The 14,759-nt window shown below is 41.4% G+C and overlaps 1 protein-coding gene across 1 annotated transcript; it reads left to right on the top strand.

Moving 5' to 3' along the window:
• The first annotated feature begins 1,559 nt into the window (after positions 1-1,559).
• Positions 1,560-13,356, top strand: LOC134753698 (SET and MYND domain-containing protein 4). Its single transcript, XM_063689633.1, has 13 exons — positions 1,560-1,751; positions 2,372-2,567; positions 3,674-3,838; positions 4,734-4,886; positions 5,728-5,807; positions 6,844-6,965; positions 7,374-7,507; positions 8,314-8,567; positions 8,991-9,129; positions 9,598-9,799; positions 10,422-10,637; positions 11,409-11,559; positions 12,999-13,356. Exons 1-13 carry the CDS (start codon positions 1,560-1,562, stop codon positions 13,209-13,211), a joined length of 2,217 nt encoding a protein of 738 aa, XP_063545703.1. The 3' UTR covers positions 13,212-13,356.
• The last annotated feature ends 1,403 nt before the right edge of the window (positions 13,357-14,759 follow it).

The raw sequence follows: 14,759 nt of genomic DNA, 5'->3' as shown, positions 1-14,759 counted from the left end.
GCGAGTGGTTCTAAAATAGAATCCGGAGCGTAGCGAGTGTTTCAACACACGAGAAGTAAAATACATTTGCACCCGTGTGTAACACAAAACTTTTCCCCTCACTATAGCGAGGAAAGTGCAACATCCACAGACGTTAGATCATCTTCATCACTGGAACCCTCACTAGCTCGGAAAGTTGTCCTTTATCCTTCAATACAAGCGTGAAAAAACGCGTTTTATCCACTAGTGGGGAAAGTAATTTGACCTTGGATGAAGCGTGTTTAAGTAGCTTAACAGATAACAAAACGTGAATCGTTTATGATAATGATTCGTTCGATATTAATTATCATTAAATAAATGGTTTGAGAATCTAATGAAAAATACCAAATTTAGCTTTATTTAATGATTTTAAGTCATAAACCTTAAAATTCCATAAGAAACGTTTGTTTTTTTATAATGATGTTAATATGCTGAACGCACAAGTTGAGTCGATGCAATTTCAAAACGCATCGTTGACATTTCATACGCCAGAAATGTCAACGTTGTCAACAATTTTTTTACTAAAAAACTTTTCTCACCGACTCGCGTAAAAATACACAACTTCCAGAGTTTTCTGTTATAATATCGTACAGAAATGAGTAATTCCAGTGATGAAGATGATCTAACGCCTGTGGATGTTGCACTTTCCTCGCTATAGTGAGGTGAAAAGTTTTGTGTTATACACGGGCGCAAATGTATTTTACTTCTCGTGTGTTGAAACACTCGCTACGCTCAGGATTCTATTTTAGAACCACTCGCTTCGCTCGTGGTTCACCTATAGAATCCTTTCGCTTGCTTGTGTTTCAATTCTACACTCGCGGGTAAAATACAACTTTGCACCCTTGTATAACAAATAACTATTAACGCCACAACATAACACAATACAACATAGTACACAAAAAAAGAAAGGCATGCAGACATAAAATCATTTGGACGCTAAATATATTAGGATAATGCCGCGGCAAACCGTGTCTAATATTATAGTATGTTGGCCATATATTTTTACCACACCAGCTCAAAGGCTCTCTTTATCTCTCAAAAACCGATGAGAAAGTTACGTTTTATCTACAAGAGTGGCAAAGTATTTTGATAAAATTGTGTTTGTCCTCATGTTGCCTGGTGGAATTGACTTTTTCAACAAACGACGTTTTTATTCCACCGATTTTTGGCTCATTATCCTAGATGTGCTTTTTCAGATTATAACACTCGTGCTTTTTAATTATATTATCCGACTGAGTTAAGAAGGTAACTGATTGCTAATAAATCTGCATGGAAACGGAGCCTTCTTTAATTGGTCGGACTGGCGGAAACCGGCGCCGCCCGACCGCCTGCCGCGGCCCGCGGCCGGCTAATTAAAATTTGATTAATATGAAAGTTTATTTTTATTTCTCGCAAGTGTGTTGAAAAACGTCGTATGAAACGCGTGTGCATTGGTCATTACACACATCGGCTTTTTTATTGCGCGCTCGCTTACAGCTCGCGCGCACAATATCGCCTCGTGTGTGTTGCCCAACTTAGCACAATTGTATTACAATTACAGAATGTCCCGGTGCCCTCAACCAGACGCAGCATACGCAGCGGCATGCTCATCCCAAACACTATGCAGCGCCGGCCGCGGCTTCCTGCGAGCTTTATTACCAGAGCTGGCCGCCATACCGACGCCGGAGTGGCTACGTGCGCTCGAACCGTTATCTGACGCGGGAAGGCTGCAAGCATGCAGGAACCATAATGAGGTATGTTTGAGGTATGATGCGTGTTTGAGGTATGCGATATTGTTAAATTTTGTCACCTATGAATGTCAGAAGTATCAAATCAGCACGCTTAGGTCAAACACTATGCGCTGCCCGCGGCTTTCTCCGTGCTTTGCTACCTACCAGAGCTGGCCGCCATACCGACGCCGGAGTGGCTACGTGCGCTCAAAGCTTTAGCTAACGCGGGAAGGCTGCAAGCATGCAGGAACCATAATGAGGTATGCTTGAGGTATGAGGTATGCTTGAGTTATGCGTCTTCTTCTTCTTATAGTGTGAAGGGATATTAACTAAATAATATTTTACCAATATCTTGCCACCTCTAACCCCGTTATGCGTCAATGAGGCATGACCAAAACATTGTTTTTAGGAACTTATGAATAAAGTATCAAATCAGCATGCTTAGCTTTACACTATACAGCGCTGCCCGCGGTTTTCTCTGCCTTTTCAATATACGATACGCCTCACTGGTTCCATATCCAATGAAGACGGAGTACCCCTATCTTCAAAGCTACGGGATCGGTGCAGGAGGGAGACTACCGCAGTATAAAGGTGATGTCATACAATTGTAAAAATGGTCCTGCTGATGTCCAAAATTGTTTCAGTTAATGGAAGCCCTCCGCGAAGTGGTATCCCGCGTCGCCCCTGTCTACCGCGGCAAAGATGCTCGATTATCAAGAGAACGTAGAACAGCTGCAGAACTAGAACTGAAGGAACTTGATGAAGATGCTATAGAGAGAGCTCTGGCTTTGGCCAGTGAGGCTGTATTAAAAGCACCCACTACTGGTAAGTATTACAAAGGTATTTCTCTGTCTGACAATAGATAAACATGCTTCGTTAAGGACATTGAAGTAACTCATGTCCCTTTAGTCTACCGTGGCAAAGACGCTCGATTATCAAGAGAAAAACTAGCTGCTGAACTGGAACTGAAGGAACATGATGAAGATGCTATAGAGAGAGCTCTGGCTTTGGCCAGTGAGGCTGTCTTGAAAGCACCCACTACTGGTAAGTATTACAAAGGTATTTCTCTGTCTGACAATAGATAAACATGCTTCGTAAAGGACATTGAAGTAACTCATGTCCCTTTAGTCTACCGTGGCAAAGACGCTCGATTATCAAGAGAAAAACTAGCTGCTGAACTGGAACTGAAGGAACATGATGAAGATGCTATAGAGAGAGCTCTGGCTTTGGCCAGTGAGGCTGAGTGAAGCACCCACTACTGGTAAGTATTACAAAGGTATTTCTCTGTCCGACAATAGATAAACATGCTTCGTTAAGGACATTGAAGTAACTCATGTCCCTTAAGTCTACCGTGGCAAAGACGCTCGATTATCAAGAGAAAAACTAGCTGCTGAACTGGAACTGAAGGAACATGATGAAGATGCTATAGAGAGAGCTCTGGAGCGGTATTCGACATGCGTTAAGTGACGTTACGTGTTGAACTTCAGTTGAATGGAAGAAATCGTGTGTTGTCGAATAGGTAAATTTGACATTAGCAATCCACAGTTAGGTGACAACGAAACCAAACCGAACCACGACGAGTTCAGAGCCATTTTAAACCGTATAGTAGTAAGAAAACAAAGTGGATTTTTGTTGAATAATTTTTTCAATGAATGAGTTTTGGTTGTACCAAATGATACTTTCCACGGTTGATGAACAAATGATTCATTCCACTGTTGAACTGATGTTGAAGCCGAAACTGACAGTTGTGCATCTCGAATAGGGCCCCAGATCATAGTTTCATAGTACCTCCGTGAAGAATCAAGGGAAAGAGGACCAAGAACATGTAGATAAGCTGTAAAAGTTGAACTGAATGAAGACGGTGAAAATGCTATAGAGAGGGCCCTGTCTGTGGCCAGTAAAAGCACCTACTACTAAAATCCTTACAATTTCAGATGACGATGAAGCAACCCTAGCCCTGGCCCTCTGGACGCGTAGCGCCGTCCTGCTCGCGCGCCCACGTCGGAAAGGGACTGCTGCCGCACTAGCAGATCTGAGGCTGGCGCTGCGCTCGCGCCTGCCCGCTAAGATGCGCGCGCACTATTATTGGAGGACCGGCCACTGCTACAGAGGTAACACTACATCTTAATGGACCCACTGATCATCAGTCGTAATCAGCGGGCCCCTTTATAAAACCATAGAGTAACTGATACTAGAGCGTTACTGTCATAGTAAATTTTGTAACCCCAGTAAATTCACTGCCATCTGTCGACACACTTTAAAACTAAAAATGAAGATTTATAAAAATACGATAGAATGTATTTAAATATAGATAAATGATTTTTTTTATTTGCATTAATTATTTTTATGATTTTGACCCATGTTCTTTCACTGATATGCGTTAAAATTGTTAAATAACAAACGAAACCGTCAACGCCATCTATACGACTGTAGGCCAAAACTAGTAGCGCCCTCTGAACGAGAATCAAATTTTCTTGATTTTCGAGGCACGTTTTTTCCTTAGACTGTATCCATCTATTACGGAGTTATATCTATCTTTGATAAAACAAAGTCCCCCGCCGCGTCTGTGTTAGTATGTAGATATGTATGTTTGCGATAAACTCAAAATCGGCCAAGTGCGAGTCGGACGCGCGCACGAAGGGTTCGCTACCATTACGCAAAAAACGGCAAAAAAAATCACGTTTGTTGTATGGGAGCCCCACTTAAATATTTATTTTATTCTGTTTTTAGTATTTGTTGTTACAGCGGCAACAGAAATACATCTGTGAAAATTTCAACTGACTAGCTATCACGGTTCGTGAGATACAGCCTGGTAACAGACGGACGGACAGACCCTTTGGGTATACGGAACCTTAAAAACTACTGAACGGATTTTCATGCGGTTTTCAACTATCCATGGAGTGATTCTTGAGGAAGGTTTAAGTGTATAATTTGTTAACCCGTACGAAGCCGGGGCGGGTCGCTAGTACACAATTAAAAAAGGTAAAACACCATTTTTTATCACAGATTGCGGTGAGGTCACTCGCGCCAAGGTGTCGTACGAGTTGGCGCTTCGTCTGCTCCGGGCCGATGACGACACGTCGAGGGAGCGGCTCCAGAAGGACCTGGATTCGTTGGATTTTAGCCAGCAGGCGCCTGAACCCGCTGCAAAAGTGCCAGGTGAAATTTTGAACCAGGGACCCAATAGTCCCAATACCGGTATATTTTTCATACAAATAAACCGGTATTCCATTTCGGTATCACGGTTGTTTATATATATTTTTATGTATTTAATTTAGCTAATGTGATCAATCATTATGCTTATCTGAATATATTTGACTGTATTTATAATAAATTATTTTACACCATGCATGAAATAAAGCACCAGAAGATTAATAGAGAAACGTAGACAGCAGTTAATTTTAAGCAAAATTTCTATTTTTAAACCCGTATAAAACTATAAAGAGTAGGTAATTTGATTGTGACGTCACATGCTAGTGTTTCGTATAAATTCCATAGTAGCAAAACCGTTTTGACAGTTCGAAAAAAGAAACTGATTTGACTAGTAGTCAAATACCCTATACTATTCTATAATATCGAAGAAATATTGTGAAAGGTATGAGATATTTTGATTTTTAGTTATACCGGTAACGGTTTTGAACGCAAATCAAGATGGCTCAAAATACATTGACAAAAAACCGGCCAAGTGCGAGTCGGACTCGCCCACCGAGGGTTCCGTACTGTTTAGTGTTTGTTGTTATAGCGACAACAGAAATACATCATCTGTGAAAATTTCAACTGTCTAGCTATCACGGTTCATGAGATACAGCCTGCTGACAGACAGACAGACGGACGGACAGCGGAGTCTTAGTAATAGGGTCCCGTTTTTACCCTTTAGGTACGGGGAACCCTAAAAAAGTTCATTGCCTATTTTATCTATGTTTTGTTTGGAACTATTGAAAAAATTGTATGACTGACCGCCACTTTGTAAAGAAGTAAAGCCAGATTTTTGTATTTTCAGAAATTAGTCTCGTGGGGGGTTGCAAACCTAACATGCCTGCACTATCAAAACATATCAAGATTGTTGAAGAAGAAGGAAAGGTACCATTGATCGTGTTCTACAATCTTACACCGTCTATCTATATGTATGTTCGCGATAAACTCAAAAACTACTGAACGGAATTTCATGCGGTTTTCATCTATCAATAGGGTGATTCTTGAGAAAGGAATGTATGAAATGGTAAGGTTTTATGTAACCCGTATTCTATAATTGAATTAGATATCGGTTTTCTATTTAGCCTAGAGTAGACATAGGTCTACACAGACTACTATCATCACCATCGTCAAATTCATCATTATATCAGCACCTTTCAGCATAGGCCTCTGTTCTAGTACGCCAATTGTACCAGTCCTGAATTAATCTCATCCAGAAGTGACCCGCAATATTCCTAATGTCTTCTATCCAACGAGCCAACGTTCGCCATGCGCTTCTTTCAGCCGAAAGCGACCACCATTTCGTTAACACCACCTGCCTGCTAGAGTCAAATATAATAGCTAAGGCCTATAGCTAAAGCCCAATTTAATTTCCGACCACGAAGTCGTCACCTATTAGCTGTGCCTAAAACACGCACTATGTCTCATGGCAAATCACCACTTGTCCGCGCTCTAAAATATATCTACGCGCTCCTCGCATCAGCACCGAAATGTGATGTATTTGCAAGTAATTGGATGGATCTGTGTAAAGAATGTTTGAAGTACTATGAGGCGATGGATAAGCGTGAATCATCTGGTTTGTATTAGTTTTTCTTTCTTACATTTGTTCTGTTGTCCTTTCTAGACTGTATCATGTACCTAGTTTGTATATATACTTTCTATTATAAATTTCTCAGTGTATTAGTTCGCTGTAATGCTGTGTACATTTATTGAATCAATAAAGTGACCGAACCAGTGAAGTCTGTGGGATTTCGTTTCGCCGATAATATACCGACTGGTGGCCGCCTGGTAGGTCGGCCCAGATACCGCTGGGGAGACAGTGTAGACGCGGATTTGTGGGTCGTTGCGCCATGTTAGTTAATAATACAGACCAATTCAATACAATAATACAAACCTTATTTCTGATTACTACAAATTTTGACAGGGTCGTTTCGCAGCGGCGCAAGCGCCATTACACCCAGGCGACATCGTATTGGCCGAGAGTCCGTACGCGGCTTGCCTACTGCCTGACCATCTCGGAACACATTGTCTACACTGCTTCACAAGGTTATCATCGTTATCACTGAAATTCTCGACTGTTTTCGGCCACGGCGAACTCCAATGCTTCAATACCCTCACGTGCTCGCGTGTGATTCACTGACCATATTTTCAAAAACCCGTACTCATAATTGTAGTCTAATTCTAATTATTAGTAGTTGCTACAGGCGTTCAGTGCACTCCTATTTCTGTAGTATTTTATTGAGTAAATACTAAAATAATTAAGAATTTTATAGGTCGGATTGTAAAAGCTGGTGCGAGATTTATCCTGAACAGTCAATTTTTTAGAGGCGCCAGCCTACTTTGTATTATTTTTTGCTATTTATGCAGCCGCGAATTGTACTTCTATATATTTGTACTTCTGGTTTCTTCAGAAGTCCTAACATAACTTTTGCTACCAATTTGCTTTTTTTACAGGTTATCTCTCTGTTTAGAGGAGGCACCAGTATGGTGTCCACGCTGCGCAGGAGTGGCTTTTTGCTCGTTAAGCTGCCGGGAGAAAGGCATGGTGTATCATCAGCATGAGTGCAGTTTCCAAGACCTGTTTATTGGTTAGTCTTCATCTTTTTAAATTATATAGGCCGCCTTTTGGAAACCGAGCCAAGATATTTTATATATTTATTTTTATTTTTGTGTAGTTACACAGCACTACAGTATTACCAAGACACTGTGAAAATGTAGTTTCGCACTACAAAGTTGTCTACCGTTCTTCATCAAATCTTATCTACTCAAAGGTTAACTGGAAGAAATCCCTTAAAGGGATAAGTTCGCCTTTGTACTGCCTATTTCTGTGCCATATTTGTGTTCTGTGTTTTGTACAATAAAGAGTTTATACATACATAATAATTGAAAATACAAAGGACCACAGAAAATAAAGTGTGTGCGTGTAATCTTTACGCGCGATTGAAGTAAAACTTCTTTGACGATGACGTTTATCGCTATGTTGGCACTTTGACGTGTGTCCTATTGTGCGTGTGTCACTACTGAGCGTTACTTCCGTCAGAAAAAAAATCTGAGTTACCCTCTAGTCGCTCCTAAAGAAGTTTTACTTCAAAAACAATACTAATAAAAATAAAACACAAATTGTACACTGTATTTGGGCGACGACCGTAACATGCGTGGCATATGGTACAAGCATGAGTTCTCCTTCCAAAAATCGTTTACGTTAAAACTGAAAATAGGGGAGAGAAATACACCACACCTACCTAACTGCACCAGTTTTCTGATTAAGTTCTACTGGATCCTGAGGTCTTTTGGAAACATAACCCCATGATATGGGACAAAGTCAAGTCTTTAAGCGTCAGATTCCCATCGGGAAACTTGGCATTTATTCAAGATGCAAATTAATTTGTTTCAGGATCTGGAATGTCTATCCTGAGTCACATCGCCCTCCGCATGGTCACGCAGCTCGGCCTCTCGGGCACACTCGACGTCTATACACGTCACGTCTCCGGCGACGTCCCTTTAGCCCACGACGACATAGACGGAAAGAAATCCAAGATGAAATCGAGAAAGGAACGGCTGAATAGGAGCAAGAAGGGTTTGAAGATGGTTGAGGAAGGAAAGGAAAAATGTGAAAATGAGGAGAATTTCGATTTGAAGACGACACAGGTAATTTACTGATGAACAATATTAATTAGTTACAGCCCGGTGCTTTTGGCACCCTTGACGTCTTTACACGTCACGCCGGCGTTCTTTTAGCCCAATGACGACACAAATGGAAAGAAATGAAAGATGGAGTCGAGAATGTAACAGCTGAACATGAGTACGAAGGGATTAAAGAAGGTTGAGGAAGAAAAGGAAAAATGTAAAAATGAGGAGAATTTGGATTTGGATTTTTGGAATATCTTTAATTTCAAAGAAAACCGAGACCGAGATATAATGATAAATAATTGTGTTACTATCCATAAAGTTCAAAATATTGAAGCACTTGTTTTTCCTTGTAATGAACTCCCGTTGAGAAGATTTTGACTGAAATTTTGGTAATGAAACGACCTAATAGGTAACTCACATTATAAACATTTTTTTCCGCAGATATTTTCCCTCTGTACACACTCCGAGCAGCGCACCGGAGACGATTACGTGAAGAGATTGGTTGTTGCCGTGTTCCTGACGGAATGCCTGGTGAAGAGCGGATTCTTCAACTCGGTGTCCGCTGACGAGCTGGAAAATGGTAAGTCAAATTCCTACAGTTAAATAACAAGGGGGAATCCTCTCCTAAATTTGTTTTAATTTTTACAGAATAGAAGTAACAGTGCAATAGAAATACATGTCCAACTACAAGTATGGTGTCCATCTGATGTGCATAAATCAACCTTTGAATCAGTCTTCTGAATTAAGCAGTAGACATATGTATAAAATCAATCTACTCAGAAGTATGTCTTACGTGATTCGAACAAGGATGATCGTGAAGAACTACATAAATATCTCCACCACAAGCAAGATTAAACTAAAATAAAAGTCAGAAAGTCTGACATTGATGGTTGTTACTATCAGAAATATATCGGAGTTATACGTCCTAGAATTTCGCCATTTTAGTCAAGGCGTTAGATTCCATGTTGAGAGGTTTTTGAGCACCATGGCCGCTCCGATATCTCTAATGGAACGACTCCTGTTCCTGTATTATATTTATTTTCCACAGCGCGCTGGTCAGTAACAGCCGTGATCATACGCAACCTCCAACTGCTCCAGTTCAACGCACACGAAGTGTTTGAAACATTGCGCAGTGGAGACGGGAAGGGGGAGGGGCATCTCTTCAGAGGCGCGCGCGCACAGCATATCGCCGTCGCTATATATCCTACTGGAGCGCTGTTTAATCACGACTGCTTCCCTGCAGTTGCTAGGTATTATTTCTGTTTCTATTCCATTACATATAACCTCGTCGTCCTTTCTTTTATTATCTATATTGAACTCGATTTCTTCTAATTTCACTTACTTAATATATTTTTCATTTCTCATGCTCTGAAAGAGTATTGTTGTTCTAAAAGGTGTGCAGAAAATGATACGTTTCTGCACTAAGCATTTTACGTTCCAAGTACGTTTTTTTTTTACGATAAGCAGTTGAAATTTGGGTTTAAAAGGATTTGTTATACAATTTCCATTCTGATATTTGACTCCCCATTCCATAAATAACGATACTTTTGCCTTGATTGTTACGCTCTCACTGCGTTCGAGCGCCAAACTACCTCGGCAGAAATGAGTGCCTTTCATCCCTTGGTTAACAATCTACTATTATTCCTCCCCTCATTTCTTTGTTTGTACAATCTTTCCTTATTCCCAACATTACACTATCCTCTTCTGTTTCCACTCTCCCACACTCTATCTCCTACTATCACTATCTACCACTTATACTATCACCATTGCTATCACTATTTCTGTATGTACTGTTTTTCCATCCAACTTCCCATCTCTGCCTTTTCCATTTTCTACCCTTCTTTCACTTCGTACTCAAAATCTACACTTCAGGTACTTCATCGGTCGCCGCCTCATCCTAGCGTGCACTCGGCCCCTACCCCCCGGGGCCACAGTCCCCGAGTGCTACGGCCCCGCGGCCTCACTGCGCGACGTGACGTCACGGCGGCGCACGCTCGCGGCGCGGTACTGGTTCACGTGCGCGTGCGACGCGTGCGAGCGGCCGAGCGCATGGCCCACTATGCAGGAGAGTGGGGACCCTCCGCTAAGGTAGGCATATACTAAATTATGCACGAGAATGTCCCTTACGAAACGCCTTTCTGATAAGATCTGAAAGGCTGAGAAAATGATATGGTATATAATTAGGTATTATTTGTGTGTAGCTTTGTAATGTTTTAATATGTATCTTTGTGTGTTATCTGTCGTGGCATCACCGAATGGGCCCTACGGAAGACCAGCGCTGGCTTTATAGCTAGCATTATGCTGAGTTGGGTCCATTTCGTGATGCACACTTGATGATCTCTTCTTTTCTTGCTGTTGTTGTCTGTACATGTTCGTACTTGTGTTGTGATCGTCACGAATAAATGTCTTTTATCTTTTATCTTTATATTAGATCTGGTAATATTTCATGACTTTGCTAACAAATTGGCAGTATATTCTCGAGCTTTACGGATTTGATTGAATTAGCTAACATACAAGGCAAAAGCATGTCGTAAGGCATATTCTCGTGGAATGTCCCAGATGTTTGTTGGCGTGGCGTAGTAATAGCATACACACACTACCTACAGTGTAAGAGTTTCGAGCCTTACAAAGTTAAATTATGACGATAAAGATAGTTTATTATTCAAGTAGGCATATTACCATGCGCTTATGAAAGTCTAATAAAGCTACGCCGGCCTTTAGAGGACGGTATCCCAATACGGGGCCGGCAACAGACTCGGCGGGACAAATCTTTTCAAAACATTACATCTTATAATTAACATGCATTACGAGTAAATAAGAAAAAATAGAAAATAATTATTAAAATAATAATAATTGCAGATGTCCAACGCCAAAGTGCTCCGGCATGCTATCAGGATCACGCCATACAGTTAAGCAGGGCGCCCGTTGCTCGGCCTGTGGCGTCACTTTTGACGCCATGACGCTTGAGAAGAGAATAGATGTTATTGAAGATTGTCACAAGCTGTTTCAGGTAATCATTACATACATACTTACCAGTAATAGTACAGTCGCCATCAGATATATCAGAGCGTCCGAGGTGCTCACAAATATGTGAACACGTCTCTATGAGGGCTATCGTTTTTTTTTCTCACCAGTTGGCGCTTTTGTTGATGGTGGTCCAAAAGACTAAAGAACAGCTGTCAGTCACTGAAGTGACAAGTGACATTTGACATGGGAGTTGCTTGACGACCGCCATCTTGGCGACATCGAGTCGGGATTAATTTTTTGTTTTTGCTCATTAACGTTGTTTGAAGTGTAATACTGATAGCTTATTATGCAGTAAACTAATGAAGACGTGTGCGGATAATGAATAATTAATCTAGATACGAGTTTATCCACCGTTTTGGCGTCAACGCCAAGTAGCTCCACGTGGCCCTTGTATAGTCGCTATCGCTATACAAGAGCTCATAATATCACAACTACCGAACAACGTCGTGCTCTAAGAGCATTTGGAATTTCTACCTCTAACCGTATCTGGATAGAGTCCTAGAGGCCATAATTGTATTATTTATACTTTTACCGTACACTGGCTGATTTACATGAAGATTGAAGAAATATAACTCGATCCCACGTGGATCCCACTTTGACGTTGGCGAAATCATCGACAGTACCGATGGAGCCATTCTACATAAAGATTGATTGATTGACATTTGACATTTCGAACTTTGCGAAGACCACCATCTACACTAGCGCCCCTAGCGGCAAAGTCATACGCGTTAGCCCTCATTGTCAAGGTTTTAAGTGCGTGTTCAGATATTTTTGAGCACCTCGGCCGCTCCGATATATCTGATAGCGACTGTACTAGTGACCCGCATCGCACGGGTTACGTAAAGCCTTACCAAATTGTGGTATTTTCTATATAAAGGGACCTTATTGTCGATGCCGCTTACGCCATTATAAACGAACGAAATAAATACAATGCCGCGCGACGCTGTGCAGCGTAAGCGCCATTCACAATAAGGTTTCATAGAAAATGCCCCAATTATACACAAACCTTCCTCAAGAATCACACTATTGATAGGTGAAAACCGCCAGAACAAGTTTTTGAGTTTATCGCGAACATACATACCTACAGATACCATAGACGCGGCGGGGTCTTTATTTTATAAGGTGTAGTTATAGTGTAATAACATATTATACTAATCTATGATCTAAGCTACGTGTCCGCACAGCGCCAGGTACTTTCGCGACACTAAGTTTTTCACGTCGCATTTACACTACGAAATTAGTTGCATGACACAAATTTCACCAAAAATTCGTGCAGGACACGAAATTATGCTTTCATGAAATTAATGCATTCATTACGAAAATATTGAAGCTATTGGTAAAACTACTGTCACGAAATCAATTTCACGCTACTAATTTCGTAATGTAAATCCCGCTTAAGAGTAAAACCTTGTTTTATTCCAGGAAGGTGCCAGATTAATGGACGAGCAGCAAGTAGATGAGGCCAAATTCGTGCTCAGCGGAGCCCTAGAACGTTATCACGGCACCGCGGCCGCGCCCCGCCGAGCCGCCTATCTCGCTCACGAGGCCTTGAGGGCTCTACTCACTTCTACTGGCAACTCTCACCTCGTCAAAGCAAAGGAGGGTGAGACAAACGTAGAAACGAGCCAGAAATAGAATTGGAGTTGACTTTCACGAGGTGTCATTGTAATTAATGCCAAGAAACAGGTTTTGACGAAGCATATTAGCATAAAGTCGTTGTCAATTAACCAGAACTTGCAAATAATGAAAACAAATGATTAGTACTAGCCCCAGCGTTCCCATGAAACCACAGCATGAAACCTATGTTATTGTTATCATGTTATATTCGTATTGTTACCTTGATGTTGATTTTTTATATGTTTTGTAGTAAAATAAAAGACAATTTTGTGTTAGTGGCCTTTTACTCGTAATTTACTAGATTGTTTAATTGCAAAAATACCTAACGGTAACAAAAGAAAACGCACCTTTGAACCTTAGAGTGGATATAACCAAACGGAGTAGCCATTAAAGGAGCCCACTGACTATCAGTCCGCCGGACGATATCGGCCTGTCAGTTGTTCGGAACTGTCAAATATTTGTTCTAACTGACAGGCCAATATCGTCAGTGCGTCATCGTCCGGCGGACTGATAGTCAGTGGGCCCCTTTACAGGCGTTCCCCTCTGTCGAAAATAGTCGGCCAATGGTCATACACAAGAGAAATGGTGCAAGGAGAATGACCTATCGGTAAACCCAAAAAAGACCGACACAATTCTCTTTACCCATAAACGAAAACTGGGTACATACGAAATGCCAACACTTTTTGTCACAAAACTGACACTTTCAAAGGATGTAAAGTACCTAGGCATAATCCTGGACGATAAACTGAACTGGAACAAACACCTGGACAATAAACTGAACAAAGCAACAGTAGCCTTTTGGCAATGCCGGAGGATGGTAGGCAAAAGATGGGGACTTGCCCCTCACATTATACTGTGGCTGTACAAAATGGTAATAATGCCAATGATCAGCTACGGCGCGGTTGTATGGTGGTCCCGCACCCAGCTAACCACAGTAATAGACAAACTAAATAAAACACAAAGACTAGCATGTGTGGCTGCAACGGGCTGCATGAGAACTACTCCGACTGCAGCTCTAGAAATAATGCTAGGACTCCTGCCACTACACATGTACATACAGAAAGAAGCGGCTGCCACAGCTCTTCGTTTGAAGAATCTAAACCTATGGACATCTTTCAGCTCATCGCACAAGAAGATCTATGAAAATACGATCTCAAAAATGCCCATGCTGGAAGCGCCTATCCACAAAATACCAAAAACTATTCTGGAAAGATTACGCCATATCGTTAACAGAAGATCCGAAAGAAGGACTAAACCAAACAAACCTAAGAATATTCACAGATGGCTCAAAAACAAACGAAGGCCCAGGATGTGGTGTCTTCTCAGAGGACCTGAACATACACATCACAAAACCCCTTGGTGAACACAATACGGTATTCCAAGCTGAATGTGTAGGAATAATAGAAGCTTGCAATGCTATTACAAGACGACAAGTGAAACACGAAACCATACTAATACTGTCAGATAGTAAATCGGTACTACAAGCGCTATGCAGCGACAAACTTACCTCAGAGCTTATACTTGAATGCCATCGGAGCCTCACTGAAGTGAGCAAAGAAGGCAACA

Source organism: Cydia strobilella, chromosome Z, assembly GCF_947568885.1.
Source record: "Cydia strobilella chromosome Z, ilCydStro3.1, whole genome shotgun sequence".
NCBI classification, from domain to species: Eukaryota; Metazoa; Arthropoda; class Insecta; order Lepidoptera; family Tortricidae; genus Cydia; species Cydia strobilella.
The sequence above is the reverse complement of the archived record's forward strand: the minus strand, read 5'-3'. Positions and strand labels throughout refer to the sequence as shown.